We start from the raw sequence: 10400 nt of genomic DNA, 5'->3' as shown, positions 1-10400 counted from the left end.
ACAGATAAAGTGTTAAAAGTTGATAAGAGTTGATCCTATTTAGCTTTTCACTGTATGAAATACAAGAATAATGAAAAATATTTGTGTTTTTGTAATTTATTATAACTAATCATACCAGAAACGGTTGAGCATCCAGAGTATTCGTACATGTGACCAATTCCAGAATATATCATCGTACAGCAACGTAAACTGACCTTAAATAAAATGTACAAAGTAGTACTTACTAATCTAAAACAGTTACAGTAGTGTTTCTTTCACTGTTCGCACCTTTTTAATCGTACAACCGTGTTTCTTCATTCTGACGTTGAGCCGTTTTGTCACCTCACAAGACTTCATTTGGCGCTCTTTGCACGAGCCGCGAGACCTTTTTTTTTCTCGACACGTTTGTCAAGGAGCCTAGGTAGTTATAACTAAACTGTCCCAGTGATATTTGGGGGGCTAATAACGTTGTGTATTATACTGTATATACTGTATTATATATTTTAAAGGAATGGGACTAGCAAAAAAATAACATTAGGTCCTTAGATTTACTTCCCATTATGTTAATAGCTCCCCATAAAAAACGCTCAATTCCAATTTACGCATGCGCAAGATTTTCTAGCCACGTAAAATACGTTTATGTGTGAAGCCATCGGTTTAAGGCAATTTATCTGAAAATTTTTTGAAAACAAATAGGCTCGTGGATGTCAAGAAATAAATGAAATATGGTCCAATAGGCTCCTCAATATTTCACCACGAGGTGGCGCTACCGTCATAAAAATCTTGCATGGGCGGCAAGACAGGTGATAAATGCACTTTATTTTATCCATGATATTTTAATTATTTATTTTGTCTAAAGTGTAAAGGCTGCTTCAGAGGATTCTTCTATAATAGTTTCCCTCTTTAGGGAACCCGTCTGAAGACATAAACGTAAACATCTCTAATATAGGCTACTCGCTCTGTAATGACCCTGTATAATTACTGACCGCAGACCACAAAGTGAACATAAAACACCAAGACTAGTATATTTCATTTAATTTGACTCAGTAGCCTAAAGAGAAAAAAAGATGACAATAGGCAATTATCAATTCCATTAGACAACTAATAAAAAATAGCACAATGACAACAAGAGGTTTACACTAAGATTAAACAGCAGATCCAGACCCACAGATGTAAAGAGTTAGCCTATGTATCCTGCTAGTTGAGAAGATCAAGAAGATTATGAATAAATAGTGCAACAGGAATGAGTCATGTAGACTGTAATTGTAATTCTGAGTGGAACAAACAGCTTTCACTAAGAAAATAATATTTTCTCCTCACACATAGGCAATTTATATGTGCCAGGAGATTTTTATTTTATTTTTTTATTTATAATGTATTCTTAATAAAAAATATATTTTCTTCGGGGTGGTTTAAAATTGCATATAGTTAGAAAGTAAGCAACTGTGCTGTTAAATAGGAGAAACACAGTATATTGTATTGTTTATGTTGGGTTACTACCAAACACAAATGTGTCACAGCTTTACCACCTTGATGACAAACTCTTGTAAACCCTTGTTATGCTGTCAGCATACTGTAGATATGTGTGAGCAAGCACTCGCTGCAGGCATTTCATATTGAATAACATGCACACCGTTTAAGAAGCAGGCCTACGTGCTGCACGTATGACGACTTCCTATATAGACAGATAATGGTTAAATCTTCCTCTCAAAGGATATTTTCCACACACTTTCCTGAGTCAATCCACACATAGATAATACGTGTTTGCGTGTGACTCACAGGACTCTCACCTCAGCAGAGAGAGTGGGAGATGCGATGACTCTTAAGTCGGATGGAGGTTATTAAGCCTGAAGAATGTCACACATTATCACTCTCTGCAGGAGCACGAGTCACCTCACTTTTTCCCACAGTAACACAATATGAATACAGTATAAAATTACTCTCATGAGTCTCTTTACTGAATGTCCTTGTTCTTCTTGTATATCAGCAAAATTTCTTATTACCCATCTGACCCGATTGAAGCAGTATGGAAATGAATTCTTACTGTTATAATAATTTACTCTAGAATTAAGATATGTCTTATAATAAATGAGTTTCTGATGATGATCATGTTAAGTGTTTCTAATAAGTAATACTGAATTTATACGTGGTTTATATATATATATATATATATATACTCACTCTCTCTCTCTCACACTCACACGCTCTCACTCTCACACACACAAAAACACATACACACACTCACTCTCTCTCTCTCTCTCTCACACACACACACAAAAAATATATATTATATATATATATATATATATACACACATACAGATATATATATATATATATATATATATATATATATATGCACATACATACATATATATATACACATACATACATACATACATACGTAGTATGTATATATATATATATATATATATAATTTATTTGTGGGTTCAGTTTGCAACTTATTATTAGCAAAGTATTTATTATATTCCAGTAAAACACATAAGCATGGAGAATGGTGGAGAATAACAAATTCATTCAGAAATTACTAAATTTCACAATTAATTACAACTAAATGCCCAGTAATAAACTGACTTAAATGTGAATTTTTTAAGTAGAAAGGGTGAAAAATATTTTCTCGTAAAACTAACTTCATTCATCTTTATTTACAACATTGAAATTTTTTTTTTTTTTTTTACAGTGAGCAGACAAATAGATTTCATTTTTAATAATTTTTTTAAGGAAGAAGGAAATCCTTTTCTGAGTGAGCAGCTTTTATAGAGGTGTGAAAATTCCTCTGGAAGTGCTGAAAACATGCATTAACATACCAGTGCAAAGCCAAAGTTAGTGGACAGAGCTGTGCTCACTCATTACGTTTACAGTCCCTCAGGAAATAAATATCTATAACGCTTTCTACAGACCTCTAATAAGACGCAGGTAACAACCATTCATTACAGAGACTCAGGCCAGAGATTTACAAATCTCAGGAAAGTGCGGTTAGGCAGGTTCCCCTTACTTTGAAAACGGTTATTTCTTTAAGGGCGTCACAGGACGAGCAATAAAGGCTTTGATTTATTCTTGGCGGCTGATAATTGCTAGTGTCTTGTCATCTGTCAGAAGGGAGAGATTTGGACGGTCCGAGGTGCAGATTTCATGCTCTCTCTGGGAGGCCATAAATCTCTCAGTGGCCCCTCATAAATCACAGACTGCAGAGAGGAGTGCTGATCGCTTCCTGAGACTGATTATTCATTAAAAAAACGACTGTAAAAATATTTATTTTGAATTTACTTGAAATAACTTGTTGCTAATGCGTAAATTAAAAGTAGCTTTGACACTGACACCTCAAACCAGAACAGAAATCAGAACAAGCAATAGAAAACTATGCTAATCAATTAATGTCAAAAAATACATTTTTGAAGGCTTTATAGCTAAAAACACACAATTAGACATAATGGAAATGCTCGCACAAAACAAATACGGATTGTGTTTTTTTTGTAAATTTATAGATTTTTTTAGAACTTTTATATTTTTTTACAAATATTATTAGAACATGTTTTGCAAAAAAATACTATTTCAGTATTTCAGCTTCAAAATTTCACATTTAATTTAATGTTAATTGCTATTTCTTTGAAATTATTTGTGAAATTTACTAGCAATTTCTGAGTGAAAACTGTTTCTACACCAAATTTTTTCAGTGTATAACGTCTGTGCAAATATAAAAGTTTGCTTAAATATATATATATATATATATATATATATAATTTTTTTACTATTATCATTATACAATTTTGTTGTATTTAAAAACGTTTTTTTTTATGTTTATTATTTCCGATCTGTATTATATCTGGCAAATAAAAATATATATATATAAAAAAAAATACAGATTCATCAAGACAGAAAATCTACACGAAAACAATGAGCAAAAAAAAATCTGACTCAGAAAATACATGTTTAATGCATCACAACTGCAGGAAACATAAAAATACTTTAAAATGAAAGAAACTTACATTAAAATGTAAGCAAAAAAACAATTTTTTTTTTTTGCTTCAGCTTTAAAGTCATTATCTTTTTTTTTTTAATGTAATCATAATCATATTGACATTTTATTTAGTATTTGCTGTCATAATTCTAGGAGCACAATTTCCTGCATTTCCTTTCAGTTATTAATGACAAACGATGCTCACACTGCATATGCTCGATACAAAATTAGCTTTTTTCTCATGGTCGAAAAGACAAACAGTCTAAAAGTAACAGCACTCTCACTGTAAACTGTCCAACTGTGTAATTGTTTTAGGGTATGGCGTCAGACAGCCCCCATAAAAGACAAGCAGAGGAAAAGGCCTGACCTCTCATTCTCATTCATGTCTCTCTGCCCTACTCTAACCCAGCACACAGGACAGGATAGATGCCCCAAAGTGATTCATTTATCAATGATCATTATTAAGACCAAATAATCACAAGCACATTTTTTGAGACATTACACAGCACAGACTGGGAGGATGACAGCTATCTTTGGTATGAAGAGCTGTCAGCGATGCTTTAGAACTGAACTGTTGACTTACAGCAGCCGTTGTTCTTCAGATTAGAGAGAATGATGAAGCAGGACATGATCAGGCTGCAGGGCAGTGAAAGGACAAAGATCCATAGCGATACAGACCAGATTCCCTGTTGCACAACCTGAAACATGACCATCATGCAATCTGTAAAAAACAAACCAAACAAAAGTATGTGCTCCCCCTGTCAGTGCTAAACACAGTGTGTAGGTTGTGCTACTGAAGCAATGTTATAATTGTCAAATACCTGCTCTTTTTTTGCGGGCTTTGAAGTCCGAGTGTCTTTCTGTTCTTATCCTCGGGTGCTGTTCGGGCTTGATTTATTGTTTGTTACAAAGACACTCAAATTATACGGCCCACAAGGCCCAGCACCAACACAGCGCCAAGATCGCATTGCTGGAGATGATAATTGTATCATGTGGACAAATGTAAATAATGGATCGCAAGTCCTTCACACATGAGAGGAAATCCACAAAATACTAGTTATTTGATAAATGTACAATTTGTCATGAGCACTAACAGACAAATTTAGATTGAACTACCTGTGTGATTAATCACAAGAGAGCAGGAATCTACTATGAGACACTGCCCTCGAAGACTAGCACAAGTCCAGCCATTATCACTGACACAAAGTGCTGAAATCATTCTTAATTTTTTTTTAAACCTTTTTAAAATTAAGTGTCATGAAATTAACAACAAATGCAATGTGCATTACATATAAAGTATTTTAACTTGCATTTATTAAATATATATACACTATACTGGTAAAAAGAATGGAATAAGATGTTTTATGTTTTTGAAATAAATCTCTTATTTCTTTGATCAAAATGCAGTAAAAAGAGTAATATTGCGAAAAATTATTAGAATTTAAAATAACTATTTAATATATTTTAAAATGCAATTAATTCTTGTGATGGCAAAGCTGGATTTTCAGCGATCATTACTCCAGTTTTATAGGGTCACACGATCCTTCAGAAAGCATTGTAATTGCAGAGTTAATGTCATTTTTGGACAGGTAGGGCATATATAATTGAAATAATATAAAAATATTATACAAAATTGTACTGTGTGTGTGTGTGTGTGTGTATATATATATATATATATATATATATATATATATATAAATGTACATTTTACATTTTAATTAATACTTATTATACTGACATTTTTACTGACATTTATGTATTCATTTATTTACATAAACACACACATATATAATGCTGCATATATGAATTACAGTATATACATATAAACAATCATACACATTAAAAAAATTCATTAAAAATAAAACAACTTTATTTATATAGTAAATATAAAAATTATAATTTAATAATATAATTATATAATTTATATGATGAACTAGCCCTGACATTACACATCCACTAAAAGCCTTGGGCCCAGGTGGTTAAAAGTAATTTAAAAGAAAAGTCAGAAAAAAGTAAAGAAAAGTGAAGAATCTATAATCATATAGTTTAAGATGCCAGTTGGTTCACATCTGTGCCTGTACTTTCTCTGTCTGGGTCTTGCCACAGTTTAAGGTCAACTTGCCCTCCTTCAAAGGTGCCGAAAGCTCATTCCTTATCTCTGATGATGGTGAATGATGTTGTAATGTTTTTATTTTTTCCACAGTTTATGAGATGTACAAATCTAAGATACTCAGTGTCTGTGTTTTTATTTGTCTATGTCTGAGTTTTACTCACTATTTCATGGCCTATACGTGGTTGTGCGGATTTTGCAGCAGAAGGCGTGTCTGGGGAGGGAGCAGCTGAATTTGCCTTGGGGAGCTCATAAACACCAGCATTTCTCATAGGTGACTGTACCATGTGACTCCTAAACGAGCTGCTTTAAAGAGCGGCCCAACCTGTTGAGAAACATCACAGGTAATCACAGGTCATGTGAGAAAGCGCCATCCAGACTGTCATCACAGGAGATCGATGACACTGGAAACAGTCTGCGGCTTCTCCATGGCGAGCAGAGGCAGCTTCACCAGCTCAGAGTTCTCAGAGGAGGAACCGGATGGGAGTCTTCAAGGGTTCGAGGAGCTGGACAGCAGTGACGGCAGCAGCTCGACGAGTTGTTACCCCAACAGTGCCCTAAGCGAGCCAGAAGAGAGCCAGAGCAAGAAACGCAGCAGGCCGGTGCGCTCCAAAGCACGCAGAGTGGCGGCCAACGTGAGAGAGAGGAAACGCATCATGGATTATAACCAGGCCTTCAACGCGCTCCGGGTGGCTCTGCATCACGACCTGAGCGGAAAGCGGCTGTCGAAGATCGCCACGCTCCAGAGGGCCATCAATCGGATCTCGGCTTTGTCAGTCTTCCTCACTAACAACCCACCAGCAAGTGTGGGGAAATCCTGCAGCCCCATTGAGTGTCACGGTCAGCCGGGCAGCTTGTGGCAGGAGCCGTCGCCGTCGCCTCCCGTCCGCATCGAATCACAGAGCTTCCTATCCTGGCACCAGCCGCTCAGCCATCATATACAAAACCCCTTGCACAGACTGTCCTCAGAGCAACACGCTTTCACGGGCCCCGCTTGTCCGCCGTCCCCTCACTACCCGTGTTTCTCTCCTGACGCCCAGGTTTACCCTTCTAGCGATATGGCAAGCTCATCCAGGTATGGACGGATAAGTGATGTTGGAGCATATCAGCCAGGAGTTTGGGGCTCTTGTGGCCCAAATCATATGGACAATTATGGGGAACCACTGCAGACACTCCCTCTGTCCTGGCACATGGGCTACCTACAGGACACTGGGCCTCAGCACTGCTACAACACACTGTGATACACACTCATGCACCAGGACTCCTGAGACTGAGAGAACTGAGAAAAATCACTGCCAACACCTGTAAACGGGTGCATTTCTGGTTACCGTTTGGTAACATTGTACATATTTTGAATGTAATTACAAATAGTGTTAAATGCATTAAGATAAATGTATATGTAATGAGCAAATTATATGTGATTTGCAAAAGTATTGCATTAGTAAACAGAGGACAAGAAACGTTTGTACAAAAAAAATCTCCTTGTGCATTTAGATGTTTGCATTTCACCTTTGTAATAAAATATGCAAAACAGTAACACACTGACTCGTCTTCATGCCAAAGTTAAGCATTTAGAGAAAGTTTCTGTTTACGTAGGTAGCAATTAAGTGCATTATGTGTTTCTGTGCATGCAAAGACAAAGTCTGTTCCCTTCTACTCATTTTTGAAAAATGGAGCTTTGATCTTGCGTGAACTGCTCATTCTTTTCATAACAGGATGTAAAAACATTCTGACGTAGCAAGGTTTAGCAGGAATCTCATTCATGCTTTAGTCTCGATGAGTTTATGTGCACATTAGCATTTTCAGTATTTATTAAGCAAATCATTTAAACTTAATTCAGAATGATTTACACCATATTATTTTCAATCTCAAATGGCTTTCCTTGTATTTTCACATTTAGAATTTATTCATTAAGCATATACTTTTATCCAAAGCAACTTAAAAAAAAAAAAGAGCAATACACAAATCGATTGTAAGAATGTAACATGAAAAGTGCTAAAATACAAAGCTTCCAAGCTTGCTCAGAGTAGTACAAGCTAAAACAGAGAGGAAAAAGTTAAAAAGCATCATTTGTATTTTTTAATTATTTTAAATATATCTTTTTTATTATATAGACCATGTATCAATGTAATTGCTAAAATACAAAATTGCTAAAACAAACGTTTTTAGTACTCACTAAAATAGAGGAAAAAATACAAACAGTTAAAGTATTTTTTATATTATTTTTTTTTTTTAATATTTCTTAATACATAGCAATGCTAATACTTTTAGAATGCATCAACATGCACTCTAGTTTTCAAGCTGGCAGTTTTTTATTTACACCCTTTTATTTTAGCTATGTATCAGTGAAACTCACTTGTAGTTGTATTATTATTATTCGTAATATATTTTAAAACATTAAGTGTGATGTTTTTTGTTATTTATCAATGAATGTTTTAATGCCATATGTCCCTTTTTAATAATTCTGAGGCAGTCATGGACTGTCCATTGTTCTTGTTAAATAAATATTAAATAAATGTAATAATTCAGTCAAGCGCTGATGGAAAAGGTGTGGGACTTGTCTGTTCGGGTGGATATGTAAAGATCATTCCACTAGCGAAGAATAGTGGAGGTACAGTAAATGTTTGAATATAGTTTTAGAAATATGAGTGGGACCCTCAGGTGAGGGCCATCCTCAGAGTAGATCAATCTAAACACTGTTAATATTAGACCATTAGCATGTGCTTGGGGACAGATTTATGACCTCACAGGAAGGAAGTGCAAGCTCTACCCAAAGAGAGAGAGAGAGAAAATCCCCCTTGGTCTCTTTCCGGCAGCCCCGTGGCGACTGATGGTGCGCGGGGACTTTCATGGGGAGACCTGCAGGTGTGTCCGATCGGGCTACACAAACAAGAATGAGGGTGAGAGAGAGGAAGGGACGGATTGATTGTCTTCCTCTTATTTCATCCACAGACATGAATCATGGAAATCCCTGACTCACGCCAAACGTGCTGACAGACGTTGATGATGAATGTGTTGAGTGATAGTGACAACATGTCTGTCATCCTGCCTGTTGTGGCAGCGGGCCAGTCAGGCTTCATTTGAACACATCAACAGGTTTACGTGTTGTTTTCTGCGGTGAGCAAATCTTTCCCGTCAATCCGGACATTGCTCATTTGATCCAATGCATTTGTCATATCTGTCAGATGAAGATCTGTAAACAGTTTAAATCGCAGCAGGTAAAATAATCACCTGCTCAATGGAAGCGTTTGGACACTAGAGGGCAGCACATTATTTGTGCAGACTGGACAAAGGCAGGACTTTAACATAGTACAAAATAGAATCTTTTATTATTAGCCATTATTAGGAAAAAAGTTGCTTATTAACCTTTCCTGTAAAAGTTACATGCACTTTTAGAAATAATGCCTCAATTCCTTTTTTTGGAATCCTCAATTATCACATGATAATTTTGCAGCTAAAATATAGTAGTCAACATTTGAAGTGGATCAAAACCTTTCATCAAAGTTGTCCTAAGACAAGAACAGGTATTTTGGCTTTAGGACAACTTTGATGAAAGGTTTTGATCCACTTCAAATGTTGACTACTGTAGTAAAGTGCTTTTATAAAATAATATGCTTCACATTTCTACAAAATTACTTTTGCAGTGATCATCATTTTAAAGTATTGTGCTTGAGTTTAACTTCTACTGAAGAAATGCCGCATGCACATACTTTTAGCAGAACAATGGTTGAACAGGAAGGGTTAAAATATAAGATTGCTTAGTAAAAAAAATTATTAAAAAAAAAATTCACAATACAACCAGGACGTATGGAGGCCCGTTTCTGCCATGGGCTAAAAAAAATAAAAAATGTAATTGTGACTTTTTTTCCCTCACAATTTGGACTTTTTTCGCAATTCTGATTTTGAAAAAAAATCGAGACATAAACTCACAAGACATAAACTGAGACATAAACTCACAATTCTGACTTTTTTTGTTTTGCAAAAATAATTGTGACTTTTAATCTCACAGTTCTGACATTTTCTTTTTCTTTTTTTGTTTTGCCATTGTGAGTTTATATCTTGCCATTCTGACTTTATATCTTGCAGTTCTGACGTAACATCTCGCAATTTGCACAAAAATAAATAGATAAATAAATTGTGAGATGAACTCAGAATTGTGAGGGAAGACAATTAGTTATTTATTTTTACATTTTTATCCTATGGTGGAAACAAGCTTCCATAAGGAAGAGAAAATGCAGTTAATTGTAATGATTTAAGTGCTTTCTAGTGCAGCTCAGACAGATGAATGAACTTATGAGCATTTGTAATGCAGAGATTTAAATACAGTGAGTCA

General features: G+C 35.3%; 1 protein-coding gene across 1 annotated transcript; it reads left to right on the top strand.

Moving 5' to 3' along the window:
* Nucleotides 1–6422: 6422 nt before the first annotated feature.
* LOC107653734 (class A basic helix-loop-helix protein 9-like) lies at nucleotides 6423–7513 on the top strand. The gene has a single exon (XM_016440549.1). It carries the CDS (start codon nucleotides 6466–6468, stop codon nucleotides 7306–7308), a length of 843 nt encoding a protein of 280 aa, XP_016296035.1. The 5' UTR covers nucleotides 6423–6465; the 3' UTR covers nucleotides 7309–7513.
* Nucleotides 7514–10400: the final 2887 nt, after the last annotated feature.

Source organism: Sinocyclocheilus anshuiensis, unplaced genomic scaffold, assembly GCF_001515605.1.
Source record: "Sinocyclocheilus anshuiensis isolate Anshui unplaced genomic scaffold, SAMN03320099.WGS_v1.1 scaffold315, whole genome shotgun sequence".
NCBI lineage: Eukaryota > Metazoa > Chordata > Actinopteri > Cypriniformes > Cyprinidae > Sinocyclocheilus > Sinocyclocheilus anshuiensis.
This window is presented reverse-complemented; position numbering and strand designations above follow the sequence as displayed.